At 40.0% G+C, this 21,928-nt stretch overlaps 3 protein-coding genes across 3 annotated transcripts; all 3 read right to left on the bottom strand.

The window, feature by feature from the left end:
* Window positions 1-1,039: 1,039 nt before the first annotated feature.
* Window positions 1,040-6,843, bottom strand: LOC143861049 (putative aldo-keto reductase 2). Its single transcript, XM_077371933.1, has 5 exons — window positions 6,502-6,843; window positions 6,221-6,418; window positions 2,732-2,904; window positions 2,537-2,639; window positions 1,040-1,538 (listed from the first exon to the last, which is right to left on the bottom strand). The coding sequence occupies exons 1-5, from the start codon at window positions 6,709-6,711 to the stop codon at window positions 1,197-1,199; spliced, it is 1,026 nt and encodes a 341-aa protein (XP_077228048.1). The 5' UTR covers window positions 6,712-6,843; the 3' UTR covers window positions 1,040-1,196.
* Window positions 6,844-9,309: 2,466 nt separating this feature from the next.
* Window positions 9,310-12,758, bottom strand: LOC143861047 (putative aldo-keto reductase 2). The gene is made up of 5 exons (XM_077371932.1): window positions 12,400-12,758; window positions 12,132-12,329; window positions 10,405-10,577; window positions 10,210-10,312; window positions 9,310-9,964 (listed from the first exon to the last, which is right to left on the bottom strand). The coding sequence occupies exons 1-5, from the start codon at window positions 12,619-12,621 to the stop codon at window positions 9,626-9,628; spliced, it is 1,035 nt and encodes a 344-aa protein (XP_077228047.1). The 5' UTR covers window positions 12,622-12,758; the 3' UTR covers window positions 9,310-9,625.
* A 1,616-nt stretch (window positions 12,759-14,374) lies between these two features.
* Window positions 14,375-21,896, bottom strand: LOC143862433 (thioredoxin F-type, chloroplastic-like). The gene is made up of 3 exons (XM_077373480.1): window positions 21,464-21,896; window positions 14,999-15,098; window positions 14,375-14,738 (listed from the first exon to the last, which is right to left on the bottom strand). Exons 1-3 carry the CDS (start codon window positions 21,769-21,771, stop codon window positions 14,604-14,606), a joined length of 543 nt encoding a protein of 180 aa, XP_077229595.1. The 5' UTR covers window positions 21,772-21,896; the 3' UTR covers window positions 14,375-14,603.
* Window positions 21,897-21,928: the final 32 nt, after the last annotated feature.

Genomic DNA, 21,928 nt, shown 5'->3' with positions numbered 1-21,928 from the left:
TTTCAGTCGAAATCTAAAACCTTGGTTGTGATAGTATGTTAGGTACCTTACCAATACGCCAAAAGCTCCAGAGTGATGGAACGCGTTAGGCCCTTTAAATCTGTCCCATACTAGGCCGGGTCCCACCCAGTCCCATACCTAGGCGGGCCCCACTTAGGATCGTAACATTCCACCACGCTTCCGCATCCGCCATCCTCGGCAGCTCACTCTCTGATAGCTTTCACTCTGGCCCTTTCCACAGGTCGCCCTTCTCTGATTCCAAATGTTAGGTACCTTACCAATACGCCAAAAGCTCCAGAGCTGATAGAACGCATTAGGCAAAGCCCTGTAAACATGTCCCATACCAGGCTGGGTCCCACCCAATCCCATACCTAGGCAGGTCCCCACCTAGGATCGTGACATAGTAAGTTCTGTTCTGTGTTTCTTTTTGTGGACAATTAGGGTTCTCAAAGGATCAGTTTCGGATCTAATCCACCTTTATCTTGGTCCGATTGGATCTCTTATCTATCAAATCCTTTTTAGAGTGGTTTTCTGAGGCTAGGTCATGATCCATTTTGAATAGGGCCGTCTATTGGTATGGCCTAGGTCCTAAACCAGCTAATGAAATATGTAAATAGACATGATTGGAAAAGGGCAAAATATTTTTTTTTTTGAAAAGTACAACCCAGGCCTACTCAAACGACATTGATACAGATGCCTACCAAAATAAATTTGGTAACCAACTAGAGTGGCCGTCTCAAGCCCGACATCCTCATATCATTTTTTCCCCATTGATATTTTTGCCCCCTTTTCTTCCCCGGGCCACCCTCTAGTGTATTAATGACTACTCTTTAGTCTTTTTACACTGGTCTGGGAAGAAAAGGGAATGAATATATCATTTCTCTAACATATAAGCTAAAAATATGATGGAGAGTTGAAGAAAGCTTCTTGTCCTCTCTCCCTCCTGCAAGATATGAATACATAAAGCTATTTGGTGTAGTCAAGCACTAACAGAGTACATATCATCATCAATGCACAACAACAAGAAGCAAGTAAAAAAGAAGAATATGGGTCCAGCACTCTTACTGTTCCTACACCTTTATAACACACATGAAGGAAAAGTCGAATGGTGTTCCTTGGCTTCCAAGAAGCAACATAAAAAATAAAAAAAAACAGAGGGCAACATCATACAAGCCTCAGAAAAGAAGAGCTGCGGATCATTCACCCTTCCATGAAGCCAGAGGTAGAGTTTCTGAGTCCTTCCAAGTCACTGTAAGCCCCACTCCATATCTATCACCTTTAACGGCATCTGCCGAAGCATAGGATTCGAGTTCAGCCATTTCATCTGGTGTTAGTTTCACAGACAGGGCTCCAATGTTCTGGTTGAAGTTTTCAATCTTGGTGGTTCCTGGTATGGGACACACATCACTTCCCTGGTAGTGGACCCAAGCTAATGCAAGCTGCGAAGGGGTGCATCCTTTCCTTGTAGCCATTTCATTTACACGCTCAAATATACGTGTATTATGCTCCAAATTCTCAGGTTGAAATCGGGGTAAAATCTGCAGATACAATAAATTCATTTGTCACACATCTTAAAGCAAAAAAAGTCATATGTACGTACACAACGATGTACAATAGTTAGTTCTTATCTAGGTTGTTGAGTTGGGTGTCTTGAATTCAACCTGGTTTGGGTCCGATGTGTGCGACCTAGAAGCAGCCCGTTTATTGGGCCTGGCCCGTTATTTAAGTGATTTTGGCCCAATTAGAATAAGTTTCTTCTAATTGCATAAAGGGTTTTAGGGCATATTTTTGCATTCTTGTTTTGGAAGAGGGTTGAGAGCTAAAAAAAGAAGGCAGCGGCGGAGAAAGGGTGTACTGGGGTTTCTCGGGGTTTTGGTGAGAGATATTGATCTTCTCCTCTTGTAATGTCCTGTATCTATAGTGGATTTCCTCATCGCCTCCACCGTGGATGTAGGCCTTGCCGAAACATGTAAATCTTTGGGTCTTTGTGTGTTTGCTTGTGTTTAGTTCTTTCGTTTTGCTTTGCCATTGAAATCGTAGATTGCTATAGAAGGGTTTTTCACAGCATGGGTTCATCTAATAAAATCGTTCTTTCAAACAAAAAAGGTGACACCATTAAAACAACACATTAAATTACATAATACCACAATACATTACATTCCAAGGATTTAAGATTAGCGTATCTATTGTCCAATATAAAAACAGTTTGTATTGCAAGTGATGCATTGTCCCATATCGTCTAATATATAAAAAACATGTATCAGTTTTCGTAAGTCTAATATCAGATGATACAATGTCTTTTGTACAATACAATGCATGCACGAGCGGATGTATGATGCATTCATATGTATCAGGTGATGCTTACAGTATTTAACTTTGCTTAAAGCTTCGCTATAGTTGCTACATGAAGTTACAATGTTAAGCCACTGAGAGACAATCAATTCTCAAGATCCAAAATGAAGGACCCAAATGTTAAATTGACTTTTCAATGTATAAAATAGTAATATAATGCAAATGCATGCATATAAAGACATACCTTGCGCGTATCATTATCTGCCAAATTCTGAACTACTTTGGCCCCTGACGAAAAGAAGCCCCTACCCAGAGGGCTATATGGAACGATCCCTATACCAAGTTCTCTGAATAACATATAATGAAATACATATTAGAACTAAGACCCAGATACCAATTTCATTGTAGGCTGCCGAAAGTCGCAGAGCATCAACTTCACCTGCAAGTAGGGACTATATCTTCCTCTATATCTCTCGTCCACAGGGACCACTCCATCTGTACAGCTGTTATTGGGTGAACAGCGTGCGCTCTCCTGATTGTCGAAGCACAAGCCTCGGATAGCCCTATATATTTTATCTTTCCCTCTTCAACTAGTTTCTTGAGTTCTCCCATCTTGTGCAGAAGAAAATAAAGATTAGGAAACAAATCATATAACCACCACATGAATATAAAGAAATATAGCAACATTAACTAGAAGAAATAGGTATGAAAAACATCAGATATATTTCCATAAACAGAAAGACATGGGCCTTTTCAGGGCCTATAGGGATAGCGGATGCTGCTGAAGTGGAGGTAAGGGCGGTTCGCAAAGGTATCATCACTATGGAAGTAAAATGGATCGATTGATAGTTGAGGGTGATTCCCTCAATGTTATAAGGTGGCTAAAGGGATCTTTAGTCCCTCCATGGAGATTCACTGCTTTTTTTTACGAGATCAAAGATAGAATAGAAGGTTCCTCTATTTCCTTTTTGCATGTGAGAAGGTCAGCTAATGGGATAGCAGACAGGTTAACTAGGGAGGGTGTGCTCAGGCAGGAAGTAGAACTATTTGATTTCCTGCCTCCTTGATAGGTCTATATGTTTTGTATTTTTATTTATGTTCTTGATCTTTGTTTAGTTGTAATACCTGTTTGGGTGGACTTTCTCAGTCTTCCTGTTCTACAAAAAAAATGTCAGCACATCAGAAACTTGGATCCAAATATCACAGAATCCATGAATGGCATGGATGGTTAATATCAGCAAAAGGGACACAGAAGAGAACTTCTGGGTGAAGAAACAATGCATCACATTGGGAAAAAAAAGAGTATCCACGATACTTCCAAGCTATCATTTCTATAGTAGTACTATCACCGACATGTATCCATATATCTAGGGGTGTCAACGGATCCACTTCGGATCCATCTATGCTTTGGTCATGATCTGCTTGGATCCCTTACTGGTTCAGATTCTTTTCGGGATGCTTTTTGAATCCTACTATCTGAGTCCATGCCACAGTCCATTTTGACGGTCCATTGGAGTGTCCTAGGTCCTACTTAAGTTGTACACATTGTATATAGTTAGGGCTTGGGATTAGGAGGAACGAGAGAGAGAGAGAGAGAGAGAGAGAGAGAGAGAGAGAGAGAGAGAGAGAGAGAATCACCATCAAAACGAAAAGCAGGAAAATGAAATATTGATTGTCGTTCTGAGTACGATTGTTAAATCTTACAAAAATAACATGCATGAATAGACATAAGTAAACAAAAATATGAAGTGTATTTTCATACATTGGCACACTCCATTTGGATTTAGGATGCTCTGTCAGATTTTATGTCCGCCTAGGTCACGATCAGAAATAATTTTAGACTTTATGATATGGATCCAATGGACATGGTTTGAATCCAGTTGTTGTACCCAAATCCCGTCCATTAACGTTCTGATCTTTTGGATCCATCTGACTGTCTGGATCCATTGCCATATTACGCCACATTACCTTTTTTTTAATGGTATTATTACGCCACAATACTAGTGCATTTTGATAAAAAGAATCTTATTCTATTTACAGTCCTAAATCAAAGCAAATTCATAAAACTTATCCCTCAAATTTGAAGTTTAGTCCAACAAAGAGACCTACTTAGACCTGACAAAATTTCTTTCTATTTCATAGATTAACTTGGAGTAAAAGATATATTTCTTAATCCTAATACCAATTCGTCAAAAATAGAACAAATAAGCCCGAAGCCTAACTTGGAAATCATTAACCTTTACCTTTATTGTTTTTTTATTTCAAAGCTTTAACGATTTTGCTTGCATAGGGAGGGCTATAGCAGGTTGACATAACACTGGTATTGACAATCAAAGAAGCAAAGTCAGCAAACCAAACAATCTCACAGCAGTCTGACTCGGATGAACCCAGCGACCAGGTTTGCTCTAGAACCAAAGAAAGCAATCAATAAGCCATGAAAGCATTATTTTGGTACGTAACAATAAAGTGAAGGGGATTTTTTTTAGGGAATTTCCGTACTGAGGGATGGCTCGATGGAGTAGAAATGAATACAGATTGTAGATGTAAAGGCATCACCGACCATCACTCTGATAGATTTTAGAGGAGAGATAAAGTAAAGCAATTGTGGAGTCTTATGAAGAACTCAAATGAAACGATGAGATGACTAGAATTTTGGATCTTTTCTCTACCAAATGATTTCCATGAATATGAAAGATTACCAAAAATTCTAGAACATGAATGGATTCACCTAAAATGATCGTTAATAGCTCTGTGTCATGGCCTTTGCTAGGGTGTCAGAATCAGTGTCTCAAAATGCGGATGCAAATCAAAATGCAGCCAAATCAAATCCTAGTTGACTCGACACAACACGGCTGAGTACTCGGCTGATGTGGTCATAATTTGAGAGAGTTAAAGGAGTTTTGATTGACTTTGTGGGGCAAAATGTAGACTCGGGCAAGAACATGGCCAAGGTAAAACGGAATCGACTTGGGAGAGTCCACAAGAGTTTTGAAACTATAGTCAGGATCATCTGGCGCTTTACAAGAGCCAAATGATCTGAGCTTAAGCTTGTATGAGCCAAGATTGTGATCCACTTCTAAATTAACTTCCAGATTAGTTAAAAATAATGGGTCAAAAAGAGACTCAATGAACAAGGACAGATTCATACAAAATAAGCATTACTATCTCTGTGAGTAGGCCTTTGTTACGTGCTTAGATGGTTTCCAATTAGCGTGGAATAAATTAGCTTGGATTTTTATAATTTTTGGAATTTGATTTCTTAGTATGGGTAGGAGACTAGAAGTCTTAACGATAAGGGTTACAATAGCTAGATTAGCTTGGGTAGGAATTGTAAATGAAGTGGTCAAGTGGTTGCCAAGTAGGTTTTCCATTTAGTATAAATAACATGTAAGTAGGCTTTATTACAGGAATGAAGAAATTTATCCCAGAAAAATTGTGTTTTTGCACACAAAGGAGGACTAGCCCTTCCCTTAAAGTGGATCGAGAAGCTGATCTTCCTGCTATGTCGTGAATTAATTTGGGTTTGATAGAACACCGTTCTGTCAGACAAGAAAATTGGGAAGAAGATGATAGAAAAAGGGGAAAGAATGAGTTAATTCGAGGAAACTCAGGCGTCCAATATGCTACTAGCCATACGGCATCAACATTATATAGAAATTAGGGGGAGCAAAATAAGGAAACATAAATCAGCAGAATATGAAAAGGAAAATAAGGAAACCCTAAATATAGTAATAACTCAAATAAAGCAAAAACAATCTATATAAAGAAAACCGATTCTAACAGTAACACTTGGGCCTGGATGAGACAAAAAATACAACCCATTTCTAAATTAACTTTAGAATGAGTTAAAACATAATGGGTCAGGAAGAGAATCATTGAAAATTGCCACAAACATCAGGGGAAAAAAAAAAAAAGTGAGCCCATTTACCGTAACCTCAATGGGGAGTCTAGTATCAATACGATGCTGATAATAAAGATCAATGCAATCAACACCAAGTCTCTTCAAGCTAGCCTCACAACAAGCTCGGACATACGCGGGATCGCCGCGAACTTCCCTTTTTCCATCAGCAAAGCTGATCCCGAACTTGGTAGCCAACTGAACATTCTCTCTTATCCCTTTCAGAGCCTACAAAAAAGAAACCTAAATGAGGAAGGGTGAGAAGGGGAAAAAAAAAATAGGAAGAGGGGTGGATTTGTAATTTGGTATACCTTTCCAAGGAGGACTTCGTTGGTGAAGGGACCATAGATATCGGATGTGTCGAGGAAGGTGATGCCGCTTCGGACTGCGTGGTGGATGAGATCGATCATGTCGGATTCGGGCTTGGGCGGGCCGTAGAATGCCGACATGCCCATACAACCGAGGCCTTGGGCCGAAACCTCGAGGCCCTGGGATCCGAGTTTCATCCGCCTCACGGCCATCTTCCTCCTCCTCTTCTAAGTTCTAAGCGTTGTCCACCACCTGTTCGACGAAATTCCGCTCAGACAGTAGTGTTCTTACCCTCGTTGCACGTTTATCTACCAACCTTGAAGTCGCTTTATTATCTACCACTCTCTAGTAGTTGCTTTTTTATTTCTCCTATTGCTTTATTTTTTTTTATTTTTTTTTTGGAAAGATGACATATGGGGGATTTGCCGACGCAACTGGTGTCTCGCATGTCAGACCAGCCACCTCGTGAATAAAGACAACAGTCGCATGTCAGACTAGCCACCTCGTGAATGAGACTAGTGTTGTCTTCATTCACGAGGTGGCTGGTCTGACATGCAAAACACTAGTCGCGAAATGCCTTTTGCAGTGGACGCTAACAATTCCCTATATATATATATATATATAGAGAGAGAACGGTTCCTACACATATGTGTAGAGAGTTCTCTACGCACTAGCTTAAAAAACAGTGGGGACCCACATTGTTTGGGTGATCCAAGCCATCCATTTTAAAGGCCCTCACATAGATAGGGTGTCTACAAAAAATTAGATCCATAGGATCATCCCAACCCTACAATTTGTGGAGGTAAAATGGATGTCTTTAAACCTTCACAAATTAGTCCATTTTTTACCTCCATAGTTCGAATGGTTAGGATGATCCTATGGATCTGATTTTTTGTGGACACCCTATCTATGTGAGGGCCTTAAAAATGAATGGTTTGGATCACCCAAACAATGTGGGCCCCCACTGTATTTTAAGCTAGTGTGTAGAGAACTCTCTACACATGTGTAAGAACCGTTTTCTCTCTCTCTCTCTCTCTCTCTCTCTCTCTCTCTCTCTCTCTCTCTCTCTCTCTCTATATATATATATATATATATATATATATATATATATATATATATATATATATATATATACACTAAGTAGGGGTGCAAGTTTGGCCCTGTCAACCCTTACCCGCCCTGAGCCCGAACAGGGTCAGGACTGGATTTTCTAACCCTGAAGGCGGGTCATGGTTCATTTTTTTAGACCCTGACTCAGGTCGGACGGGTTTTGGGTTAATGCCTCGGGTATCCTGACCCGACCCTGAGTTTTCTATTATTGAATTGAACCATTTGTGCATGTTTCTTTTGCTAATGTTTTCTATTATCTTGGATTGATGTTTCTTTAGATTATTATTATTAATTGTCTCTGTTGCCCGTCATGTTGTTGAATTCATATTGTCTTATTTTATTTTCTTTCTCTGTTTATTATTGATCATTTTGTTCCATATGATAAGTGGTTGCTTTATTTTTGGCACTCTTAACAGGTATTTGCACTAGGATTAATTAGGGTCGGCCCTGCCCAATCAGGGCCAATCAGGGCGGGCCAAGGCCAGCACAATACACTGTAGGGTGGGTAATGGGTTGAGGTTTTCCGGCCCTGACTAAAGGTCAAAGTGGGTCAGGGCTGAGATAATGGGATCCAGGGTTGAGCTAGGGTTTTGAAAAACCCGACCCTCTTGCAGCCCTAATACTAAGCATTAGAACTGAAAGGGACCTCGATTTACAAGAGCCTAATAAGACCTCTAGTAAGGTATTCAAACACCATCTAATATTCCAAATGCTCCCCCAAAAGCCTTCATTATCCACATCTAACCAATCATGAGTCAAACCAAAGACTCAAAAACAGTGGCACGGTGAAGAAAAAAATTCCGATAACACAGAAATTCACTTTTTAGAATATGATAAAAATGGTAAAAGGCTTGATAGATCACGGGTCTATAATAACCACTTGGTCAAGGTTATCTCAACACCATTTGGTCGGTCGGTCTTATGCTTTTCATTCATATCTATGGATTAGATAGAGCAAACAATGAGGCCATTGAGTGTCTTTTAGGGAGGAGAATTTCTTTTGGGTATTGATATTGGCACTACTATGTTTTCATAATTGCACAAAATCAGCTGGTCTTTTATTTTGTTTTATTTGGTTTCAGAGATAGGGGGGCAATGCAACTCGGGTCTCTTTTATTTTTAGGTTCCCTTTGCTTAGCAAAAGCTCATCCCGACCATACCCAGGTTGCATGCCTATTGAGTTAGCTTTTTGGGAACTGTACCATACCCAGGTTGCATACCTATTGAGATAGCTTTTTGGGAACTGTAATAGCTTTAGAAAGCGGTTTTAAATACACAAGTTCAGGCAAGTTAGTGCAAATACCAGTAGCCTTTCCTTTTAGTATTTCCTACTTTCACACTTAGCACATGTTTGGCAATCATGAAAAACAATTTCATGGAATATTTGTTTACCAACTGTAACAGTGATGCAGAGAGGAGAAGAGAGAGAGATTTGAACTTCCCACCCCCAAACGAGCCCTCTAAACCCATCTCTCAAATTCCATGATTTGTGAAAGTGTCAATTTAAGGCCCTCAAAAATCTCAAAATATAGAACCATAGCCATATAAGGCACATGAGACATAACTTGATTGTGATGAACTATTCACGTGGTAGGTTCCACCTTAGATTGCCTATGGCCCAAAAATCAACCATTTTAATCATGCCTAAACGAGATAATTAAAACATATGCATAGATTGGAAAAGAGCAAAACAAAAAATGAGAAGTATAACCTGGGCCTATCGAAATTATATTGATATAGAGGCCGACCAAATAAATTTGGTATGGTTAAGAAAAATGAGCAGGATTCATATGCAAGATATGAATGCATAAAGCTATGTGGTGTAATCAAGCACTCACAGAGTATGTATCATCATCAATGCACAACAACAACAACAAACGAGCAAACAGAGAAAAATATCGGTACAGCATTCTTACTGTTCCTACACTTCTATTACAGACGTGAACAAAAATTCAGACAGTGTTCAAAAATACAGAGGGCCGCGTCATACAAGCTTCAGAAAAGAAGAGCTGCTGATCATTCACCCTTCCAGGAAGCCAGAGGTGGAGTTTCTGAGTCCTTCCAAGTCGCTGTAAGCGCTCCATATCTATCACCTTTAACCGCATCTGCAGAAGCATAGGATTCGAGTTCAGCCATTTCTTCTGGTGTTAGCTTCACAGACAGAGCTCCAATGTTCTGGTTGAGGTTTTCAATCTTGGTGGTTCCTGGTATTGGACACACATCACTTCCCTGGTGGTGGACCCAAGCTAATGCAAGCTGCGAAGGGGTGCATCCTTTCCTCGTAGCCATTTCATTTACACGCTCAAATATACGTGCATTTTGCTCCATGTTCTCAGGTTGAAATCGGGGTAAAATCTACGACACAATAAATTCATTTTAGTAACACCTTGAAGCAAAAAAGTTATACGTATAAGGTGATGCTTACAGTGTTCGATTTCGCTTAAATCCTCATTATATTTGTTACATGAAGTTACAATCTTAAGCCACATAGAGAAAATCAAGTCTCAAAATCCAAAATGAAGGGCCTTACTGTTACATGACTTTTCAATGTATCAAATAGTAATGTAAAGCATATGCATGCATTGCATATCAAAACATACCTTTCGCGTATCATTATCTGCCAAATTCTGAACTACATTGGCCCCTGACGAAAAGAAGCCCCTACCCAGAGGGCTAAATGGAACGATCCCTATACCAAGTTCTCTGAATAGCATACAAAGAATTACAGATTAGAACTAAGACCCACATACTAATTTCTCTGTAAGCTGCTGAAAGTCGCAGAGTATCAACCTCACCTGCAAGTAGGAACTATATCTTCCTCTATATCTCTCGTCCACAAAGACCACTCCATCTGTACTGCTGTTATTGGGTGAACAGCGTGCGCTCTCCTGATTGTCGAAGCACAAGCCTCGGATAGCCCTATATATTTTATCTTTCCCTCTTCAACTAGTTTCTTGAGTTCTCCCATCTTGTGCAAAAAAGAAGAAAGATTAAGAATCATGTAACCACCACATTAATATAATGCAATATACAACATTAACTAGAAGAAATAGGTACAAAAACATCAGATATGTTTCCATAAACCAAAAAATAGTAACCGCAAAGCACATGCATGATAACAGGGGCAGCAAGGGAAGTGATAAATCGACCCCCCATGTCTCTCTCTCTCTCTCTCTCTCTCTCTCTAAGCACCGCCCTATATGGGGGTCGATTTATCATTGCCTGATAACAATTATCATCAATAATGTCAGCACATCAGAAGCTTTAATGATTTTGCTCGCATAGGGCTGGCTATAGCAGGTTGACATAATACAGGTATTGACCAACAAAGAAGCAAAGAAGATTTGCAGACCAAACAATCTCATAGCTATCTCATATCTGACTCGGTGAACCCAGTGACCAGGTTTACTCTAGAACCAAAAGAAAGCAATCAGTAAGCCATGAAAGTGTGATTTCGGTAGGTAACAATAAAGTGAAGGGGATTTTTTTTAGGGAATTGTGGTACCAACGGTCGATGAAGTAGAAATGATGACAGATTGTAGGTGTAAATGTATCACCGATCATCACTCTGGTGGATCTTCGTAAAAATTGGAGAGCTAAAGTAAATCAATCGTAGAGTCTTATGAAGAATTCAAATGAAATGATGAGATGACTTGAATTTTGGATCTTTCCCTGCCAAATGATTTCCATGAATATGAAAGATTACCAGAAATTCTAGAACATGAGTGGATTCGCCTTAAATAATTGCTACTGCCTACTGGGTCTGAGTCAAGGCCTTTCCTAGAGCGCCAGGATCACCTGGTGCTTTACAAGAGCCAAACAATCTGAGCTTGAGCTTGTACGAGCCAAGATCACAATCTACTTCTAAATTAACTTCCACACGAGTTAAAATCAATAGGTCAAAAAGAGATTCAATGACCAAGGACAGATTAGGGGTGCAACTCGGGTCGGGTTGGATCGGGTTGAGGCCAATCCTAGGCCAGCCCTAACCCGGCCCAATCCGAGCCTCTGGTCCAGGATGGTCAACCCTGACCCAACCCACCTCTAAATCTGTTACGGATTACCTAGATTAGGGCTTTTTTTAAATAACTTATACGCGACCTACTTAGAGGAATGAAGAAAATTGTTTCTGAAAATGTCTCTGTGCACAAAGGAGGATTGATTGATCCTTCCCGATCAAGAGGCCGATCTTCCCTCCGAGAAGATCAAATCCGTTACGAACCGATTTGGGTTTGGTAATCTTAATGGGAGTTTTTCCTTGCCCATTGACCTATTCCTAACTCACGTTTTCATCTCCTAACTGTGAGAGAGAGAGAGATTTCACGTCAAAGGCAAGGTCCCCCATTGACCTATAGTGAGTGTCCGATAGAGAAGACCACGGACATGACGCAAGGTCTAAGCTTTCTCTCCCATCAAAGTTAGTTTTTTCTTCAATTTGAATGCCAAAGATCCCAAGGGATCTATTCTTGTAAAGTCAAACTAACATATAGATAAAAAATAAACAAAAAGTGAACCCACATACCGTAACCTCTATAGGAAGTCTAGTATCAATACGGTGCTGATAATAAAGATCAATACAATCAACATCAAGTCTCTTCAAGCTTGCCTCACAACAAGCTCGAACATATGGAGGATCACCTCGAATTACCCTTTTCCCATCAACAGAACCGATCCCAAACTTAGTAGCCAACTGTACGTCCTCTCTAATCCCTTTCAGTGCCTACAAAAAAAACCCAAATGAGAAAGAGTTGAAATGGTACAAAAATAGGAAGAGGGGTGATTTGTTATACCTTTCCGAGGAGGACTTCGTTGGTGAAGGGGCCATAAACGTCTGATGTGTCGAGGAATGTGATGCCGCTTTGGGCTGCGTGGTGGATGAGAGCGATCATGTCGGACTCGGGCTTGGGCGGGCCGTAGAATGCCGACATGCCCATACAACCGAGGCCCTGGGCTGAAACCTCAAGGCCCTGGGTTCCGAGTTTGATCCGCTTCACATCACCAGTGCTAGCCATATGCTTCTTCTAACCCTAGTTCACCACCTGTTCGACGAAATTCCGCTGTGAGTGAAATAAAGACACTGGTCTTAGTTGCGTGCTTTATCTACTGCCAACAAGTTGCTTTATATACCACCGAGATGGGACTACGGGAGGGAGTAGGATCAGAAATTATTTTTGGGATACTGCCTATTTATGTTGTGGCCCAACGAATGAACGGTTTGGATCACCCTATAAAGTGGACCCCACTATACTTTTTAAATAATACTGGACGTCACGCCATACGTCACTACTCACTACCCTACATGAAAGATCAAGCTATCAAGTGGGCGCCACTATAATTTTTAAATAATACTTCACGTCACGCCTTACCTCATGTAAAATATATTTTTAAAACGACAACCAAAAGCTAAGGTGTAGGACTGTAGGTTAGGAAAATGATATTTTCAGTATAGTCGACGATCTTGATGAAGATGATGAGGAGAGAATCAACACCCAAGTTCCTAACCCCTCCTTCAGGGTATTCAGATAAAAATCATGGCGAAAAAATGCAAATGGATTGACCCTCATTCCCAAGCTATTGGGCAGATTGATAAGAATCATCAAAAGCTGAGTAGAAAAACTACCAGAATTTGTTGAAGCGCCAGAAAGCTAGGAAGTTGAGTCAAAAGATTCTTTGTGCTTCTTCTTTCCCTAGATATTGCTTCTAAGGATAGATCTTATTTTCTTCCATTGATCTGCACCTCTATTCTTGTGATAGTGTTAGTGTTCTTTATGTTGATTGTAATCTCTCTCCTTACAATAAACCGGTAGGGGTCCACCGTCCATGCCAAAAAAATAGAGAATACGTAGGCATTGCACGTTAAAGTTATAAAATAATCGAGAATACAAGTTTATAGGATCACGCTTATATTAAATAATTGGAGAAACTAAATTTTTAATAAATAAAAGATAAAAAAAAGTGTATTATGAAGCTTTTCACTTAATCATCATAATTACTGGAAAATGATAAATGCGCCCCTTTTCATCACATGGGACACCCAATAAAGTTTGAGTGGAAGTTTTCCAACCACTCTCCTTAAAAATGATATAATGTAGAACTTGTGGAACCTCCTTGTAATTTTATAAAGAGGCAAAAGTGATACAATACACGTGAGCATTATTAGGAACTAATGCTCACTATAGTAGTTCGCCTACCACCTCAGCTTCTTGAAAATCTTTTTCCAAAGAATTTTTTTTGTTTGTTTCCACAATTTGAAGGGAAATTACAAATTTTAGGGATACCATTATAGATTAAAGGTTCCTGTACATAAAACTTGAACCGGCGGTGGCTCAAGTCATTGGAAAAGCATGATATTTTGGGAAAGTTTATCTTTTCAAAGCATTTCCAAAAAAATTACTGCAATCCAAACATGACCATAGTGAATTAATTTTAATAAACACACATCCATTTGTATTAAAGAGTTAAGGAACAAGCCATTTCTTTTACCAAGTTATCAAAAGGCTACTACTGTAATAGCCAGAATTTATCCTTTTTTTGATGAAATATAACTAATTTGGGTCAAATTCTCTTTAAATCTCCCACATGTTTTTTGTACCCAAAATAAGATAATGCTCACATATATTGCTATGACCATGTCACAGTCCACTTAAATCCCTATCGATTTAAATCACTATGTTTTCAATCCCCTACAAAGAGAGAGAATATAGTGTGTGCATGTGTGTGTGTTTATTATTACTTTGAGTTTCGACGAATAAGAAGGTCTAAGAATAGCTCAGAGAATACAATCACATTTTATTTCCTTTATTTGGAGTATGTAATACCAATTTCTTGGCAGCCCCAACCAGTCCCAAGGATCATTTTGATAGAAATACTGTATTTAATTATTACAGGTTTGTTATTAAAAAATAGTGTATTTTAACATTTACAGATTTGTTATGAAAAGTAGACTGATTATTTTAAAATGGCAGTGGAACCTGCTGAAGAAAGCAGGATATTGTCAAGTGGATTTAACAGTCTCAATAGCAAGAACCAGATCATCCAATTTGGCCCCTTTTACTTCTTTTACAACCTTGTTGTCCTTGAGAATCTTGAAGGTGGGAACCACCTTTAACCCCAATTCTTTTGCTAAAGACTGCAAAGAACAAATGGATCAATCAACAAAGGCCACACACACACACGCGCGCGCGCGCGCGTCATCAAGTGAAACTGAATTCAGTTTCTCAACCGACTTGAAAAATGATGTGGATCTATTCAAGGGCCCTTCTCTGGCCCTTGCATCTATCATTCCTCTATATATATATATATATATATATATATATATATATATATGAGAGAGAGAGAGAGAGAGAGAGAAGATTTGATAACAACTGAAGCCAGGAGAATCACACTGACCCTGTTCTCTTGATTGCAGTCAAGCTTTAGAAATACAACATCAAGGTGCTGCTCAGATAATTCTCGAAATTTGGGTGCTATCACCTTACAAGGACCACACCTTCACAAGTTAAATCAATGAAATTAGAGAAAGTATGCAGATGCACATGCCCATAGCATAATATGATACGATATAATATAGTGTACCAGGCATTGCTTTGAAATTCAAACCGGTGGGATGAAAATACATTGAGAAATCAGTGAACAATTAGAGATTTGAGATAAACAAAAAAGATAATAGAATAACAATATGTTGGATGGAAGGGTGGGTGTTTACAGGACAAGAAAAGCTCATTTGAGCCAACCATGGCTACATCAGGGACAAACTAAACAATAAACAAAAAAATCATAAATTCCTGATTTGTTTCAGGAATCACTACTACTTAATGTGGGGCTAAATCATATTAGTTTGAAAACCCTGTTGGTCAACTCGGACTCGTCAGAGTTGAATTGAATGGGCCATTAACTGGATGAGAGGTTGATAACATAAAGCATTCAAACTGGATTTCACCCAGTGGCTGATGTTCGGTTACATTTAATTTTTATAAAATTTTCTTTATAACAATTTAAAAATTATTTACTTGACCACTTGCTGACTCATGAGTCACTTGGTTGACTCAATCCAATGACTCACGATGGTGTTTCAAATCAACACAGATGTAGCAACTAGTAACATCAGTTGGTCATTTTTCATATTCCCATAGATTTTATCCACAGTTGAAATGCCATCACGAGTCCTGTGGGTAGAAACCATACCCTACTCACTCATCGAATTCAGAAGTCCAGACAGCTTTAGAAGAATTGACACTGATATGGAACCAACATAACTATCTAGGTATAGACATTTAAAATTAGCCAACACTTCGTGTGTTTTCAAACTAAAAGGCAAGGAAAGATGTTGAAGTCTGTCCAGCAAGACAAACTCTCCCCATGAAGAAGTCAAATTCACCCACATTGGAGCAAAAGCCACTTGATGTTTTCAGCCACTGCGGCACAAAATCAACCCCTGGATAAACTCACCCACGGCGGAGGAAAATCGCATGCAATCACCTCCAAATCATCGATGGTAACAGCTCCTGGTGAAACTCAAGCCACCCAAGTGGAAATCAAACAACATGCAATGGAGGCAGGCAGTGGTGCAAAAAGTATAAATCACATGCTGGAGAGAGAGAGAGAGAAGAGGGGGGAGGGGGGGCGGGGGGGGGGGGGGGGGGGGGGGGGGGGGTGTTTCTATGATGACATCAAAGCTGCAGTCGGTTATGAAAACGACCCATTTCAGGTAATTGTAATAACTATGACATCATGGGAGCTGCATAATGAGAGCCACTGGGCATCGGACATGTCGCTCTCCAAGAGACCCTCAAGGATGCTGGTGTACTTTGCAAGGGTCCTAGATGGTTGACTTCTAATTGCCTAGCTTTGGGAGGCAGTACTAAAACAAAACTTATCATTTTCAAGAGACTAGAGTCACTAGACAGATGACCTTTTGCAAGCAGCCAAAGCATTCAAGGTCCCTTCAAAGAAGAGAGAAGAGAGAAGACTGGCAAAAGATAACATTCTCCTAGCTCTTTGCTTCCTCTTTCTTCCATACGTACATGTGTTGGAAAGAGAAAACTTCTACATGGGCATTTCACTAGAAAATGAGGCACCATAGGCATTTCTCTAGAAAGAGGAGAGAGGGAAAGGCCATTTTCTAGAGTACTTCCTGAGTTTGCTTGTGTTTCTATGAAATAGAGAGGAAGAATCACTCCTTGGAGCTCCTCTTGCCGCCTAAGAGACTCAACAGAGAAAGGCCACTTGCTAGAGTATTTCCTGAGGCTACTTGTGTTTCAATGTTATAGAGGGAAAGAACACTGATTGGAGCTCCTCTCGTCTCCTTATAGACTCAAAAGGGATCTCATATGGGAAGCATCATGAGTGTTTTCCACAACAAATAAGCAATTATTAACTTTATACCAGATATGTATCATTCCTAATTTGAAAGGAAACTTTATGCAATTATGTTTCAGGTGCAATACAATTTTACTCTGAATTTATTTTCCATAAAGTGATTGAGGGAAGTGATCATCGGGTTAGGCATATGCCTCACAGTTTTCAGCTTTTTAAATGCTAATGTAATAAGATACAACAAAGGGCATGCAATGAAAAGGGACATGAAACTTAAGAGGAAAGGTGGAAAGGCTTAGAACACTGATGTATTAACAATGATGGCGAGTTTTTTTAATGATAATCAAGCTTAAAAAGAATACCCCAAACATCATAATCGAGCTGGTCAAGCAACGAAAAAGAAAATAAAACAAGAAAAAGATCAATCACGGTCCTCAAAAGGAAAGTGGTCACGAATGGATGATGACACTTTGGTCACACCACCTTGATATAAGGAGTTTGTGTCTCCATTAGCCGATCGATGGATGCATTAGAAACTGTCTTTCCCTATGATATGGTCGGTAACCTCCATCGCACCCACAAATCTCCAATGGTATAATTTCTCATCTTTCACCCACAGGAAGACATTGAGAGAATTACCCTCAACAGTCAAGGAACATAGAGTAGCATGCTCAATGAGAATGACAATGGTTTTTAGAGCAAGGACCCCCGATAGGCCTCAAAAATGCCCAATGAACATTTTTTTGTCGTGGCCACAAAAGATGACCGACCTGGCCGACCCCAAGTCACTTCACTGCATCCATCAAAGTTAAGTTTGATGACCCAGGAGGATATTGAGACTACCAAGGGGAGGGTGATTCCATGAGGAGCGGCTGTCCCTAACTGCGTCCCAAGCAGCCCGAATATCAATCTCTAAAAAGGAGTTGAATTTGTTCTCACCCACGGCCCATCACACCATAGAGGAAAAAATGGTTTGGCGAATCACCAGCATTGGCTTAAGGATCCCTATGGAAACCCATTTGTTTCTTCTTCCATACCAGCTATAAGGTAGCATCGAGGGCAAGGTTCCAAAGAATCTCATCTCTAGAAGCTTATGGGTCGAGGCCTATGCCTCAAACAAGGCACTGATAAGCTTGGGAAACAACTAATTGAGCTTAAATATGTCCAGAACAAACCACCAAATCTCCCTCACCAAAAGAACAATTGGTGAAGAGATGACACACGGTCTCCTCCACTACCTACACATACAACAACAGTTGATAATAAATTGATGGAGATTTCGCAGATGATTGGCCATGATGGTATTATCAAGGCATGCCATCCAACAAAAAAACCATCATCCGATGAGTCGAGACCCTGGCAAACTAGCAGGCGAGTAAACCATAGGGGTGCCACTCAGCCGATGGAAAAAGGAGATGACCATGTAGCCATTTTGTGCACTCATTCCAAATGTGGCAGTCACAAGCAAACTATCAAATATACACTGCCCTGAATCTTCTCCAAAACTTGGCCACAACATCCACTTCCCAATCAAAGACGTGTTAGCGAAAGCTAACGACACAAGCCGCCTTACCATCTTCCCATTCAAATAACTCCCCAACACTTGCATCAAGGAAAGTCATGATTATGAACCAACAAGGAAATTACTACTTTAGCAGCCACTCATTACACCAAGAGTCAATCCACAAACGCACTCAAACACCTACCCCAACCCAAAACTTTACACATCCTAGAATTCATCCGTGCCTCATGATATCTCTTCAAACTGTGAACCCAAAATCGTGATATGAGTCCTCAAGTACGAATCACAACAGCCAACCTACTTCCCAGTGATAACTTCTCTCCACAAATGAGAATACTCCTCATCTAAGTGCCGAACCCATTTTCCGAGAAAAGGTGGAGTTCATCACTTGTACAAAATCCAAGGCAACCTTCTTTCTTTGGTTTGCACGTTGCCTCGGTGCCTCCTTATCACTCCATAACTTAGTTATTAATTTCGTTCTATTGCAGAATAGAAAATGGAACAAAACGTTCCTGGCAAAGTTTCACCTTGTTTTGCCTCGTTCTGGTATATTCCAATCATTCTAGTTTTTTTTTTTTTTTTTGAATGGTTCTGATCATTCTAGTTGTTTCCGACCAGAACAGGCCATTTAGCCCATAGCCGTGCCAAAATTTCGCCTTGCTTCTAGTCTACACCCTTTTAGTGGCTATTTTCTAGTTGTTTCGGACACATTTGGAGTGTTTTAAGTTTTAACCTTCCTAAATGAATGGTGTGTTTTAACATTTGGTGTGTTTTTAACCTTCCCAAATGGGTGGGTTAAAAACATCAAAACCACCCTCTTTGACACTTTTGAAAATTCCATTAATTCTTACAACTCTCTTAAGAACCTACACAAGCTTGAAGACGGTCGGTTTCTCGCCATTTTCTCGTGCAAATATTTCTCCATTGGCAATAGCGTCTGCTTCGAAACAGAACATCGGAATGTCTTTAATCCAATAAAAAATGAAAGAGCCACAAGGGAAGAGCTTATCAATCACACTAGTTCAGTAACAGAAGAGCGGTATAAAATACAAAGGATGCTGACAAGCATTAACTTTAATAAGCATAATTTTGGCCCCCAACAAGAGTAAACACCTCTTCCAAGATGAAATCTTCCATTCAAATCTCTCAACCACCAGGTCCCATAAGCTCTTAGGAAGCCTTCCACACACAAAGAAAGTCACAGACTCACAATTAGGATTTGGGAATCGTCGCAAATTGGCAACCCAAAATTCTAGCAAAGCGGTCCATTGTCCCCACTATCCAAACAGAAACCCAAGACTTAAGGACTTTGAAAAGTTCACTCTTTTCCTTGAGATGGCTTCGTAACATCTGAGAACTATCGTAAGGTTCCTCACCTTCTCCTCACTAGCCTCATTAAAAGCAACACATCATTCCCATGCTGTAAGTGGCTGATCCCCAGCCCCAATGGATTAACAACAAAATCCTTGATGAACGCACACTCTTTCGCCTTAGCTAGCATCCAGCTTAAAGCTTCCACCACGATCATAAAGAGGATACGAGAAGAAGGACGCACTTGCTGAAGACTCTACAGCCCTGAAAAAGCCAGGGAGGATTAGGGATTTTGCTTGGCATTTGGGTGCCACGTCAGCAAAGTTCTTCATTTGGTTGCCAATATAGCATTGAACTCCTTGGAGACTCCTGGGATGTCTGATGGGTAATTATTGCTTGTGACATTCTTGTCCCCTCCTTACAACATCCAAGCCAAAATCCACAATAAGGTGGAAATTTGCTTGAAATTTCTTGGGAATGGTGCTCTCTCTCTCTCTCTCTCTCTCTCTCTATATATATATATATATATATATATATATATATATATATATATTGGTAATGACACCCTCTACTTATTCCCCAACTCTCCGAGTCTATGTCATGCAACCAAACACTACTTACCACTATTCTCTAAGGTAATTCCAAGCAAATCCAATGCTTGCCTCTTCCCTGTTGACTACTTATTCCACTATTCTCCGAGGCTATGCCGTGCAATCAAACAGGCCCGACCCTTACGGGAACCATTCACCAACATAGAAGGGCAGAAGGCTAGGAAGCAGACCAGACCCTTGGCAACCACAGCCACCAAGGAGCTGATGTAAAAGCTAACAATGGTTCAAATCATGGAATCAAATAACAAGCAACTAACTTAAGTCAACCTAGGTATGTAACAGCATCATGAACCAATTCTTCTAGGGACCAAAAATAGAACTCAAAACTAAAAACTTTCAACTAACTTACAATAATTAGTGTTGGCCCCAATTGGATGAATCGATTATGCAGTGCTGTGATCATAAGAGCAAGGTAAGGGAGCTTGGGAGATACATCACCAAAGGGACCGTGTAGAGCTCCACTAAAACACAAATGTAACACCAAAATATAAACCCTTTTATAGATATCAAAAACAACTTACAAGTGATTTGGTATTCTTAATCTTTCCTCTTTTCCTTAGAATCTCCACACTTCTTCTCCCTTGAACCATTATCCTTGAAGCTTCTCTCTAAGCTTACAATCTCTACACAAATCACTTCATACTTATAGACCCAAGACACTCCTAAAATAGCTAATTACATTAAAAACCTTATTGTAGTCCCCATGAGTCCTTTAGGGATTCTAAGCAACATTATAGGAACTCCCCCATTGACTCTTTGATAATCCAGCCTAGACATTAAGAACTCTAGAAAACATATAATGACTTTTATATTTTCCACAAATAATAACTATCCTAGAAGACCACAAAGACTTTTCACAAAACCATAAACATTGATTTTGATTTACAATTTCCAACAATCATGAACATTTCAGACTAAACCACGGACTCAAAATGAATAATAGAAGCTGCATTTCCTGAATTTTTCAGAAAACCAACATGCATAACCAACTAATTCTCTCAGAAATCAGGAACCCAGATCACAAAATAACATATCTGTACATAAATCATTAATAAATGAATCCAATAGGGTCAAGAGAGAGAGAGAGAGAGCTACCATTGAGTGAACATGTCGAGAACCACAACCTTTTCTCCCGCGGCTTCAACAATAGGCCAGAAAGTGTCCTTGTTCACTTCAGACACCTGGCCCACCACCACTTCTACAGGCCCTGCCATCTCCAAGCTCGACCTAACAGTGACCCTATTCTCTCTCCTTGTACTCTTGTTCTTCCTCTCTACACTCCTTCTCAAAACTCGAGTAGAACACTTATTCCCAATCTGCCCCAAAAAGATAGGCTGATTTGGAGACCATAAATTGTCGGAGGAACGTAGAGAGGGTGACGAGAGTGAAATTTGAAGCGCCATGACCGTTAACAACCCCTGCTTCCTTACTCCGGAAAACACGATCCGATTGTGTGTGTGTGTGTGTGTGTGTGAGAGAGAGAGAGAGAGAGAGAGAGAGAGAGATTTGCTGGTTTGGCTAGAAATTTAGTGTCCACACAAATCTTACGTAAATAAATAG

The sequence above is a fragment of the Tasmannia lanceolata genome, unplaced genomic scaffold, assembly GCF_043159265.1.
Source record: "Tasmannia lanceolata isolate RefF3 unplaced genomic scaffold, GAP_Taslan_0.1 ptg000037l, whole genome shotgun sequence".
Lineage (NCBI taxonomy): Eukaryota > Viridiplantae > Streptophyta > Magnoliopsida > Canellales > Winteraceae > Tasmannia > Tasmannia lanceolata.
Note: the sequence above shows the minus strand (reverse complement) of the source record. Positions and strands in the feature narration are given on the sequence as shown.